This window comes from Microtus pennsylvanicus, chromosome 10, assembly GCF_037038515.1.
Source record: "Microtus pennsylvanicus isolate mMicPen1 chromosome 10, mMicPen1.hap1, whole genome shotgun sequence".
Classification (NCBI taxonomy): Eukaryota; Metazoa; Chordata; class Mammalia; order Rodentia; family Cricetidae; genus Microtus; species Microtus pennsylvanicus.
In genome coordinates, this window is record NC_134588.1 from 62,488,214 (window position 1) to 62,501,900 (window position 13,687).

The 13,687-nt window shown below is 43.2% G+C and overlaps 1 protein-coding gene across 6 annotated transcripts in view; it reads left to right on the forward strand.

Annotated features, from left to right (window-relative positions):
- Abhd6 (abhydrolase domain containing 6, acylglycerol lipase) overlaps window positions 1-13,687 on the forward strand; it is a 45,622-nt gene that overhangs the window by 17,621 nt on the left and 14,314 nt on the right. For 4 of the 6 annotated variants that reach the window (XM_075988536.1, XM_075988537.1, XM_075988538.1 and 1 more), the window contains one exon: window positions 6,582-6,734. In XM_075988536.1, coding sequence (XP_075844651.1) covers window positions 6,616-6,734 — 119 coding nt within the window. In that variant the 5' untranslated portion in view covers window positions 6,582-6,615. Of the gene's footprint in view, window positions 1-5,367; window positions 5,426-6,581; window positions 6,735-13,687 lie in introns of all 6 variants that reach the window. The other 2 variants (XM_075988539.1, XM_075988541.1) reach the window with 1 other exon arrangement.

A 13,687-nucleotide genomic window follows, 5' to 3' on the forward strand; every position in this document is an offset into this window, starting at 1 on the left:
GGTGTCTCTCCGACTCTGCCTTCTTCCTCCCAGTATTCAGTTCCATTTTCTCTGCCTACCTAAGTTCTGCTCTATCAACGGGCCAAGGCAGTTTCTTTATTCATTAACCAAGAAAAGCAACACACAGACAGAAGGACTTCCCACACCAGCAGCACTGAATAGTTTTAGAAAAATACCAGCAAAAAAAAAAAAACCAAAAAGGCTGGGTGGTGGTGGCTCAGGCCTTTAATCCCAGCACTTGGAAGGCAGAGGCAGGCGGATCTCTGTGAGTTCGAGACCAGCCTGGTCTACAAGAGCTAGTTCCAGGACAGGCTCCAAAAACCACAGAGAAACCCTGTCTCGGAAAAAAAAAAAGAAACATACCAGCAGGAATAAAGAATGAACAAGATTGGTAACTTGCCAAAGTTGTTATTGTATTAGCATGTATTGATGTAGTTCTATAGAAATATAGTGGGTATCTATGGAGTCACTGAACTGGGAGTCTGATGCATACATAACTGATGCCCAGTGCAGGCATGCCTGGAAAACACTGCATGAGAGAGGCAGAGATATGCAGTAGGGAGACCTACAGGGTTGAGTGAGGGTTCAGGTCTTGCTGCTTACCGACCAGGTGACCTTGGGAGGTGTTCTTGTTGACCTCATTAAGTTTCAGCGGGAGGCGTGTTTCTCATCTCTCACGTTATGAAAGAGAAAATGGGAAGATGGATGTTAATCACGGCACAAGGCTGGCACAGGGGAGTTACTGGTACATAAATACTGCTCTTACATCTGACTGCGATGGTGGTGGCCACAGTTGTTTTTTGTTGTAAAAGGCATTATTGTTTCGTACAGACCAAGACTTTAGTTGGGAAATTTGATGAATGTCAGCATGTCCAACCTTGTGACATGATGGTGGTACTGTTACCACAAATGTGTGGACCATAGCAGTAAATACCCTGGGATTCACTGGGCAGGTTGGACGTGCCTAGAAGGCAGGAGTCAGTGAGAGTGTTTGTATAGTCTGTTTGCACGTGTATTTTGCCCTATACCCTGAAGAGTAACATACCATCATCAGGATTCTCAGCATTCAAGTCAGGGGCTTTAAAGAGCTCTGAAATGCCATGCCTGATCTCTAACCCTGACTACACTCAATTTCCCTCATGCAAGGATCTACTGATCTACCCTGTCTAGTTCCTCTCCATTCTTGTTTATAATGATAAAGACCCTGGACAGGTAGCTGCAGTGTTAACATGTGGCGGCGGATGCTGAGTAGTGGGCTCTGTGTGACTCGGAGTGACTCCCCTTGCTGGCGGAATGGCCAACTCTTCCTCCTTCTCTTCCTTATTTTGTTGTTTTTTGTTTGTTTTATATAGAGAATAAATTTCTTATTAGCTGAGTACATTGAAAGCCAAAGAAAAAGGCATGTATTGAGGGAGAGCCACACCAGCTCCTGTCCTGATGTTACCTCCCTTCATCCTGTGTTGCAGGGCTCCTGGGGCCTCTACTTTATATCCTAGATTAGTGAAAAGAGTAAATCAAACAACAAGCATTACGGAGAATCAAGAGCTTGTCGAGGTGCTGTTTTAGCTTCTGGGGAGCCGTAAATAGGATGTGAGGCTTATGGAAGGACTAGCTGGGGCCTTTGCCTTGATTGCCTGTCATAATTTTAGAAATATTAAGTCACCGGATTAGGAAAGGGCAGAAGAGACGACGACGAGAGATGCGTAGAGGAGCCGGTGGCTGGAATGTCCCTAAGTCTAGTGCCCCTCTGTCTGTGACTATGCCCTCCCGTGCAGCAACTCACTTACCACATCCTCAGAACCACATGTCACCTGCTCAGCACTTTCTTTGGTTTTCTTGGAGCACCAGGGAGCAAGCCCCAGGACCTAATGCATGATAGACTAGAATACTAGCCCCGAGCTCCAATGTTTTTCACAGGCTCAAGTGTTTTTCCTTAAATCAGTGTGTTTTTACTTAAATTTATTCTGAAAATTAAGATACACCCCTAGAACAACTAAACGTATTAGTAAGAGCCACTGAATGGTTCAGTGGTTGGACTGCCACTCCTGATGGCCTGAATTTGAGCCCCAGAACCCACGCAGTGGGAGGAGAGAGCTGGGTTCCTCAAGTTCTCTAACCTCCACATGTCCGCTGTGGCGTGTCCCCACCTAATGGCATGCTCACATACACTTGCACATACAATCTGTTAGAATGAGTGATGGGAACTGTGTTACGGACTAGCTAAACACTTCCAGGAGTTCCTAGGAGCAGATACGATGTCCTCAGAGATGCTCTCTGGCCTTGTCAGGACTTGAACAGCAGAGATAAGTTTCTTAGTGAGTGTTGGCATTAACCAGAGCCCTATGCCCCTAAAGCCTGGCTTAATGTTCTCCCATTCCCAAGCCACCAAGCACTATCTTTCTATGGGGCCGTAGTCTAGAGAATTTCAGGCAACGCCGTTATGTGGTTTTCTGAGTTTTGTTCTCAAAGTTTTGGTTTTTCTGTCTCTAGCCTACCGCAGGCACAATGAATGTACCAGCAGGGTAGGGGACCCACCTTCCAAAGGAAAGCAAGGCAAGTCCTTTGTAAGTGAAGGATAGTGCAGAGGTGTGAACAGTTATCCCCTTTTTGTCTAAATCAGCGGTTCTCAACCTTTCTTAATGCATCAGCCCTTTAATGCAGCTCATATAGTGGTGACCCCCACCATAAAATTATCCCGTTGCTACTTCGTAACTGTAATTTTGCTGCTTTTGTGAATTGTAATGTAAATATCTGATATGCAGGATATCTGATAAGTGACCCCTGTGGAAGGGGTCGCGACCCACAGATTGAGGACCACTGGTCTAAGCCATGGCAGTCAGAAAGCATAACTTTCTCAGTGAGACCAAGTGTGTGGATTCTCTGAGAAGACCAAACCTTGTTAAAGTGGTCCTGCTGTACAAAAGTTCCTTCTGCTCGGCAGATGAATTCTGGTAGAAAATTCCTCCAAAGTGGGATGTCCCCAGCAGACACAGGCAGAGGAAGGGTTTTTTCTCTTTATGTTTGCCTACCGTCTCTAGTGCCAGAGCTTGTGATGTCCATGACCTTGGGCATGAAATGTTCTAAATCCTAGACTGATGGAACATTGGGTAATTAGCTTCCCAGCTCAGAGTCTGAATCACAGTGGCTCGCTGCACTTTCTAAAGGCATCCTGTAGTTTAGAAGAGTCGTCTTGAAGCTGAATTTTTGCAGCCATCAGCTCATGCGAGATCCACAACCCCTGCCTGCAGATTTACACATGCCTGTTCTTTGCAGATTGTGCCAGCAATTCTTTTTTAACCCCCAGTGTTGAACTGGAACGCAGAGCCCTAGGTGTGCTAGGCAGGTGTTCTGTCACTGAGCCACACACCTTTCTCCAGCTTTTGTACCTGGAATTTAAGAGACAGCTCCTCCAGGGAGTGAAGGCGTAAGTCATAAACAATGCCACACCAGTTTGGAATTATGATTAATAGGGTGGTATTTATTTAAAGGGGAAAAAACTTACAGATCACCGTCAGCCCTCTGCGCAACCAGGAAGGGAGTCTAGTCACCAGCGGAGCAGGAGAGAGAGAGGAGAGGGAAGTGGCCGCTTTTTTAAAGAGAGAGAGACCACGCCCCAATGGGCTGGTATCTCAGCAGCTATAGGCTGGAGGAACAGGAGGACCTCCCACAACACCTCCCCCTTTTGTTTAAGTAAGAGAGTTCTAAACCTACTATGAAATTATATACAATAAGTACAAATATCCTATTCTAACTAGCTTTGGTCTTGTATAATAAATAACTTGGCCAAGTCATGAGAGAAAGTAACTACATTTATATAGTCTTCAACCCCATCAAAGATCCGAGAAGGGAAATAATGTTACCTGGGTAATTAGGAAGTTCAGTAAAACAACTTCCAAAACATGCAACAAATCACAGAGACAACTAGCTACCTGGGCAATCACCCAAAGTCACGTTAACAGCGTTGAAGCAACCAACTTTGGCTAAGGCCTAACATAACTGACATACCATTTTCAAAGGCAAGCAACTTTTCAAAACTATCTTACCCTGTCTTGGCAGGATATGACAGTCCTGTTTTATCTATTGATGCACGCTCTGTATCTTTGTCAGTGGTTGAGGTATGGGCATTTCTTTGCCCCAAGGCCAGTTCTGCCAAAAAGAAAGGCTCCAGGTGGAGTGTCTTTGGTGCTCAACATTCTCTCAGGAATAGAGTGGTGTTGCCAGGAGCAATTGTGTCTCACTACCACAAAACTCTGAGTTAGATTAAAGGCCATTTTCTACAGCTCTTTGAAGAAGTTGAAGATTATCTATACTGAGTATAATCTCTATATATCTAAAGAACCTGATTAGTCTAATTATAAATGACAAACTTAGATGACTATTAGTCTATATAATTCTCAATATCTATCTAACTTAAAGACTAAGACAATAAACGACTGTGAAACAAATGAGGACAATGACCTCCAAATATAAACAATGTACAAATATGCATTGCAGTAGGTAAATATATATCAATACACAAACATTATATAAGTATCTTAATCAGAGGTAGAAATGTACACTGCCATATGGTAAATATATACAATATATATCAAAACAATATATGTCAATACATAAAAATGTTTTAAACAGAGGTAGAAACATGCATGCATATAATAGTCAATATAATTTAACTTTGTATCAATATACAAGAATCTATGCCAATATATTTGTCTAAAAACAGTAACTCACAATTACAAATCAATTATCCCATCATCCGTCTTTTTTTTTCCAAAATGATCCCTGAGCTTATAAAATTCCTCCCCCAACCCTCAATCGTATACTAATTATAATCAACCCCTAAATGATGTCCCTAAACCCAAGGGCAAACTTTACTGGGAGAGGGGACGTTGTCCTCTAGAATTACTTCCAGCTGTCATGGGGGCGACATTCTTTCTGGGGGATCCTGTGAAAGTAAAATGATGGTTAAATTTCAAGATCAATGTCTTTTAAAATTGCCAATAGTCTCTGAGTATTTTGTGCAGGTCTGGCCAAAATGTTGTATAAGATGTGCACCATTTCAGCTAACCAAGTTGGAACTGTCTTGTGCAGCTGGTAGCCAAAGCGGGTCTTGTAGTAGCGCTATCAGTATCATGACGTCATATCAATCAGGTGGAGTTGTTGTTATGGGGCCCCATCTTCTTCCTGGAAACTTCAAATGTCACTTCAGGAAAAACTCATTGTTCATTGTGAAAAACTTAAACATTAATCATATAGACATATATATATTCAATGAAAGGCATGATAGATATATTCAATGAAAAGTATGATAGATATGAAGAAAAGCAAAGATGTTTTCTAAACTCATATTTCTTTCTGTCCCATATCAAGGGAGCTTTGTGATTACTTAACTTTCAGGGGGAAACGTCAGTCTCTTGTAGCATTACAGGTAATGATTTTCCTTCTATAAAACATGTTATGTGGAATTAATCCCAACTTGTAACTTTGCTTTTCTCTAGTCTGTTTGTACTTTGTGTGTACCTTGTGCTATTCTAGGCACTAAGAGAGAACGTAAGTGATTATTCTTGTCACGGATGAGCTTCTAGAAGAGAGACAGACCAGTGACTAAAGGATGCTGGGGAAACCACTTCTAGTGACTGAGCAGCTAAGAGGACAGTCGGATGAGCAGAACAGAGTTATGTCCTCTCTGCCTCAGTGCTCTCATCTGTGAAATGGATACAATTCCTCTCTTGATTAGTTATATTTTTAATTTTATGTGTATGAGTGTTTTGCACATGCATGTATGTAAGTACATCAATTCCATGCCTGGTGCCTGAAGAAGGCAGAAGAGGGCATCAGATCCCCTGGAACTTGGGTACTGAGAACCCAACTCAGGTCCTCTTTAAGAGCAGCAAGTGCTCTAACTACTGGGCCATCTCTGCAGCCCCTCATTTGGTTATTATAAGATGCTTGCCTGTAATTTCAGCATTCAAGAAACTGAGGCAGGAGGACTGTGAGTTCCAGGCCAACCTGGGTTACATAGTGAGTTTCAAGCCAGCCTAGGTTGCATAACCAATCAATGAAAATAAAATATTGTAAATCTATAGAAAACTTGAGGAAATAATACATCATAGTTAACATTTCACACACATTACTTTCTCTTTCCTGAGCTTTTAAAAGTGAGTAGTGGATACCAGTCTGTACCCACCCCCTCAAAGCTTGGACATGTCCCTGGGCATGACAGCCTGCATTGTCCACAGCTAGAATTTGTCAAATGTTCAAGAATGGTAGCTCTGTGCATCCTAGTACCGTCTGATACCCATTGGGTACTCCAGTCATCCCGGCAATGTACCCTGTAGTTTTGATTTTCACTTTCTGTGGCCCACGGTCCTCCAAAGTCTGCCTCCTCACATCTAGTTGCTACGTGTGTTTTGTTTTTCTCAGCCTCATTCAGGATCTCTTTCCTTCCTGAGTCTTCCTCTTTTCCCCTGGGATGGCTTTAGTATTGTCCGCATGTCTCCCGATCTCCCAGTTAGGATCCTTTCCCTTTCTGCGTCTTCCTTTTTTCCCCCTGAGAGGGCTTCAGTACTGTTCTCTCTCTCCAGCCTCTGCAGGTGTCAACCAGCCTTAGAGAGCAGGATGGATCTCGATGTAGTGAACATGTTTGTGATCGCGGGTGGAACCCTGGCCATTCCAATCCTGGCATTCGTGGCTTCTTTTCTCCTGTGGCCTTCAGCGCTGATAAGGATCTATTATTGGTAAGTCAGCTGTCTAGTGAAGGTTTACAAAGTATCATAGTATCCTCATCCCCACTTTGTCCTGGTCACTGTTACTCCTCATTGTGTCGGGAGATACTTTAGACTCAGAAAAGTTGAAGGACATCTTGTTTAGAGATCTTTTAAGTTTAAAAAAATATATTTTTATGTGTGTGGGTGTTTTGCCTGTGTGCGTGTCTATGCACCATGTGCTTGCTTGACACCTACAGAGGCCAGCACAGGGTGTTGGGTGCCCTGAACTTGGAGTTACAGACTGTTGTAAGATGCCATGTTTGTGATCCCCTGAAGCAGCAGTGAGTGCTCTTAACCACAGAGCCATCTCTCCAGCCCCTCTTTGGGGTTTTAAATGTGTTCTTGAACTGGCAGCTACTTCAAAGCAGGTACACTGTCTCGAGTTTCTGACAGCATGCTTGCCCTCAGGACCGCTCAGTCTCCTGGGCATGGTTGCTTTCCTAGCCACCAGCTGCAGTGATGTCACTGAGACGTGAACCAGAAGCTCAGAAACACTCAGTGCCAAGTGCACATTTGGCACTGAATGCTTTAAGATTTACCTGTTTTGTTTGGGTTTTAAGAAAGGATCTCGGTAAGAAGCTGTGGCTAGCCTAGGATTCTCTGTAGGTCAGGCAGGCCTTGAATTCACAGAGATCTGCCTGCCTCTGCTCTGGGAGAGCTAGGATTGAAAGCGTAGCACAGGCTAGCTGCAGATTTACTATGAAGATGACTCCAGATCCTCCCTAATCCTGGGATTACAGGAGCGTAGCATAGGCTAGCCACAGATTTACTATGAAGATGACTCCGGATCCTCCCTAATCCTGGGATTACAGGAGGGTGCCAGCACACCCAGCCTTGCTCTATATTGTTAATTAGTGAGGTGAAAGAGACAAATGAAGCTTCCAGATATCTGCCATTCTCAGCACCTTCACCCCAGCCCGTCTCGGGATCATCTGTATTTTCCTCAGAGTTAAGACAGTAAATCTGCGCCTTTAATCCCAACACTCAGGAGGCAGAGATAGGCAGATCTTTGTGAGTTTGAGGCCAGCCTGGTCTACAAGAACTAGTTCCAGGACAGGCACCAAAGCTACAGAGAAACCCTGTCTCGAAAAAACAAAACAAACAAAAAAGACATTAAATCTGTGTTTTGGGTGTTGTTTTAAATTTTGTATTTATTATCACTGGGGAAACTTTTATGCCGCAGCTCATCTGTGGAGGTCAGAGGACAATCTATGGAACTGTGAGTTCTATTATTGTTACTGTTTTGAGATAGTGTCTCATTGTAGCACTGGCCTGGGTCTGTACCTCCCAAACCCCTGTTGAGGGTCCGGCCCCAGTGGAGCGGTGTGAACGGATCTGTGAGAAGGCAAGGTTAATGCAGTTCTGCTGAAACTGACTCATTACTACATGGAGTTTGTCACTGTAAATCAAGGCAGTACCTTGTATTTTATGATTTTGGTACATGGCCACTTGCCTTTTGGCTTTCTGCCTTGACTTGAAGCAGCAGAAAACCTTGACCAAAAGCCAAGTAGAAGTCGCACCATGGTCTTGGACTTCCCAGTCTCTGGAGCAGTGTTTCTCAACCTTCCTGACGAGGTGACCCTTTAATACAGTTCCTCATGTTGTGATGACCGCCAACCATGAAACTATTTTCACTGTTACTTCATCACTGTAATTTTACTACTGTTGTGAATCGAAAAGTAAATATCTGAATCTATAGATAATTGGAATGAATAGGTGGATTTGGGGTCTGGGTAGGGAGATGGTCCAGTTGGTTCAGTTCTTGCTACACAAGAATAAACCCCTGAGTATGGCTCTCTAGCATCCACAGAAACAAAAACAAACAAAACCTGGGTGAAGCATCAGACATCTGTAATCCTGGGTCTGGGAAGCAGAGATGGGAGGATCCCTTGGGGCTTGTTGGCCATTATTATAGTGACATCAGTGAGCATCATATTTAATGAGAGGCCCTGTCTTTGGAAAAATAAGGAAGAAAAACAATAGAGGAAGACACCTGGTCCATTTGTACACGCACCCACTTACATGTGCATGTGCGCGCGCGCGTGCGCGCACACACACACACACACACACACACACACACCAGAAGTAAATTTGGCTAAGTTGCTGAATACAAGATCAATAGCGGGTGCTAGAGAGACGACTCAGTGGTTAAGAGTACTCATTGCTCTTGCAAAAAGAACCTGGGTTCAAGTCCCAGCACCCACATGATGGCTCACAACTACCCCAGTCCCAGGGGATGCAACAGGAACTCGCATGGTATACATATATGCACGTGAGCAAACTCTTCATACACACAAAGTAAATATATAAATCATTTTAAAAAAATCAATAACCAAAAATTAGGGGCATTCCCATATAACAGAAACAAACAAATGAAAATGAAAAAAAAAAGGGTAAATGTTACTACTTACTCTAGTGCCAACAGCTCTCAAATACCTAACAATAAATCTAAAGAACAGCGTGGACGCTATGGCGATGGTGAAATGGGTAAAGGTGCTTGCCACACCAGCCTGATGAACTGAGTCAGTTCCCTGGAAACAAGGGTGGAAGGAGAGAATTGACTCCAAGAAGTTGTCTTCTAACCTCCACAGATCTGTCTGCACACACACAAGCATCACAACACACCTACCCACAGGGTGGAGGGAGAGAACTGACGCCCAGCTGTCCTCTGACCCCCATATTCTCATTGCAGCACATACACAAACCACAACAATAATATATTTCAATTTTTAAATAATAAAGGTAATAGTCTCTTCAATCCCTTTTTTAAAAAAACATGGAAGGTCTCTACATAAAAACTAAAAAATGTCCATCTGAGACAGTTGATAACACCTAAATTCATGGAAGGATAGACTTTATTTGTGGGCCAAAAGATTTTCTTCTTGTAGAGATGTCACATTTTCGTACGATGGCCCCTAAATTAAGTGACTAGCCGTCTTAAATGCCAGTAGGTTTTTCTGGTGGCCTTTGATAAGCAGTGTGCTGGTTAGTTCTTGGTCAGCTGGACACAAGCTAGGATCACATGGGAAGAGGGAACCTCAATTGAGACAAGGCCTTCATTAGGTTGACATGCTCTTGATTAATGACTGATGTGGGCAGGCCCGGCCTACTGTGGACGGTGCCACCCCTGTGCAGGTGGTCCTGGGTTGTATATAGGAAAGCAGGCTGAACAAGCCAGTAAGCAGTGTTCCCTCCATGGCTGCTGCTTCGTTTCCTGTGTCCAGATTCCTGCCTTGAGTTTCTGCCTTGGCATCCCTTGATGGACTGTGGCCCAGGTCATGTAAGCCAGATAAACCCTTTCCTCCCACAGTTCCTGTTGGCTATGGATCTCTATCCCAGTGATAGAAAGCAAAGTAGATCGATTAGATTTTTTTTTACTAGTTTCAGAATGTTTAATTTTTATATGATCCTTCAAGTTGGCAGGAAATAGTATTAGCCTTATTTTACAGATAAGACAAATGTTTAGATGAGATTGGAACTGACCTCGTTTCCATGAGATCAGAGTGAGCTAAAATTAATGTAGTTTGTCTAGAGTTTTAATTTCTCTTTTAAAAGTTTCGATTAGCATGTACCAGCTATAAGCATTGGGTGAGTGTCATTCTGACATTTCCATACATATCTATAATGGGCATATCTGTAATGATTGTGTTCACCCCTTGCCACCCTCTCTTGTGTCTCCTCTCTGCTGCTGTCCCTCCACTGTGTGTGTCTGAGTATTTATCTGCATGTGTGTGTATTAAATTGTGTCTGCCTGGTGCCCGTTTGAATCAGATGCCCTGGAGCTGGAATTATCGATGGTTATGATCTGCCGTGTGGGTGCTGGAAACAGAACCTATGTCCTTCACAAGAGCAGCCTATGCTCTTCATAAGGAAAAGCACGGGGCCAACTAATCAGGGCAGTCTTGAAGAATGAAATGAGATGATTCATATTACCAGCTATCAGGAATAATTACGACGTTGCGAAAGTCAAGTCGGTGTGAAACTGGCACAGAGGACAAACAGAACAATGGACCCGGAGGTGTCCGGAAATAGATGCACAGAGATACGGAAAGTGCACTGTCTTAGCAAGAAATCCAGCTGGGGGAAATGTAAGTGTGACTCTTGGTAGGCAGAATTATTAAATTCTGCTCCTCGAAGATGCCCGCCCCCTTCTCAGAGACTGGTGACTATGGCAGTGTCGTGGTCCTGCTAAATTACAGTGATGGTATATGTTGTATGCAGCTTACTTTAGGACACCATTCACAGGGGTCTAATCTAATCACCTCAGCCCCTAAAAGCAGAAAGACGCACATCTCCATCATGACTCAGTGCTGTTGTTCATTTGAGTCAGAGGGGGCCATCCAGGAAGGAACACGGTTTGGTTGGAGGAGGCAGAGAGTTCTCAACTTCCAGCCAGCAAGGACCCAAGGACTTTGGTCCTGTACCCACAGAGAACTGAGTTTTGCTAACAAGCTGAATGAAAGGCAGGCTGGCTGAGGCCTTTATGTCAACACTGTGAAACCCTGAGCAAGGTGCCTGGCTAAGTTCAATTCTCACCTGCACAGGTGATCTAATGAAGAGGGGTTTAAACTCCTCCAAGTTTTGTTTTATTTATTTATTTATTATTTTCCTCAGCTTATCTGCAAATTCATAGCCTGCACGGGTGATCTAATGAAGAGGGGTTTAAACTCCTCCAAGTATCTATCTATCTATCTATCTATCTATCTATCTATCTATCTATCTATCTATCTATCTATCATTTTCCTCAGCCCATCTGCAAATTCATAGCCTAAGAATCAAAGCCTGGTACATTGTAGATCTTTGTAAATGTTCAACAAATCTTAAGAAAACATAGCTTTAAAAAGAAAACATAGGTTTGTTGATTCCCCATGGGAAGCCTTACCCTCTCTGAGGAATGAATGGGACGTGGGAGTGGAGAGGGGGAGGAGAGGAGGGAAGGGGAACTGTGGTTGGTATATAAAATGAATAAAAAAAATTTAAAAAGTAACTTGGTTATTTCTAATAAAAAAGCAAGAAAAAAAGAATACATAGACAGGTATTTTTCTTGACATTTGAGGTAGGCAGAAGTTTTTATAAAACTTCTAGCCATAAAGATTGTTCAGTTTAGGCTGGGTGGATGTGGTGCACACTTTTAATCCCAGCACTTGGGAGGCAGAGGCAGGTGGATCTCTGTGAGTTTCAGGCCAGCCTGCTCTATAGATCTAGTTCCAGAACAGCCAGGACTACACAGAGAAACCCTGTCTCAAAACAAAACAAATCGTTCAGTTTTATTGTATCATTTTAAATGAAGAAATAGTGTTAACCAAAAAGACCAAGCTGGTGTATAGCTCATTTTGCTCATTTTGTGTGCCCAGCATGTACCGGGCACTGTGTTTAATCCTTAGCACAGTTTCTCCCCAAAGGAAGACTATTTGGGAAGTAAAAATGCATACCAAGGTTGGCACTATGTATTTGCAGTAAGTCTGTTCATAAAGAACTTGCACCCAGCATATATAAAGAATCCCAGGGCCTGGAGAGATGGCTCGGCAGTTAAGAGCACTGGCTGCTCTTCCTGAGGTCCTGAGTTTCAATTCCCAGCAACCATGTGGTGGCTCACAACCATCTGTAAGGTGATCTGGTGTCCTCTTCTGGCCTGCAGGGATACATGCAGACAGAACACTTATTTATATATAAATAAAAAGTTAATAAAAAAAAGAATTCCTCCTGTAGCTCTAAAAAAAAAGAGCATATAACTCAGAGACATAAAACTCAGATACTTTGCAGAGATGTATCTGCTAGACCATTAGCATAAAGGACACTCAAAACCACAGTAATTCTAAATACTTGCTTAGTGTTCAGATCTGAACTGAAAACAAAACACAATGAGACACTATTTATTACCTTTCTATCAGAAAGGCTAAAGTTACAAACGGAAACAAGGGACTGGAGAGGTGGCACAGCAGTTAAGAGTATTGGCTGCTCATCCGGAGGATTCAGGTTCCGTTTCCAGCATCCGCATGGTGGCTCACACCATCTGGAACTCCAGTTCCGGAGGATCTTACTCTTTTCTGGCCTCTGGGAGCACCAGGCATGCATGTGGTGCACAGACATAGATACAGACAGACTGTCCATGATCCATATCCATACACATAAAAATAAATATACTTCAAAGACAAAACCAATTTGATTAGCAATTCTAAGTATTGGGAAAAACATAGTGGGGCTGCTTCAATGTCTAAAACAACGGAACTGTACTTAAACTGTCTCGTGGTTCTGGAGGCCAGGAACATGGAATTGGAGCTAGTTCTCTTTGATGGTTGAGGAAGACTCATTCCTTGCCTCTTCTGAGTTTCTGCTGAATGCTGCATTCCTTGAGGTATGACTGCATTGTGCTGGTTCAGCCTATTCCCACACATCCTTCCTGATGTGTTTTCTAGTGTTGGGGAAGGAACCTAGGTTCCCACTGGTATCTCACCACTGTGTCATGTGCCCAGCTCTTCTGCTTGTGTTTCTGTGACCTAATTTTTTTTTCTTAAGTTTTCTTTTTCATTAAGGTTTCTTCTTATCTTTCTGGTACAAATTAATCTTTGAATTGAAATAGGCCAGTTTAAAAAATTCCTGGTGACTAACGCCAGATTGCTTCCTAGAAAGGTAGGGCATTAGAACTGGTCTAAAAGAAAAAAGGAAAAATCCTATTTTTCTAATTCGAAAGTCTACATACACAGAGACTATAAAGGAACCAGAATTTCATGGCTGGAACAGTAGCTCAGTGGATAAGAGCAACTGGCTGCTCTTCCAGAGGACCCAAGTTTGATTCCCAGCACCTCAATGAATGCTTGCAACCAAATGTAACTCCAGTTCCTAGGAGATTCAATGCCCTCTGCTGGCCTCAGTGGGTACCAGCCATGCATGTGGTACACACACACACACACACACACACACAC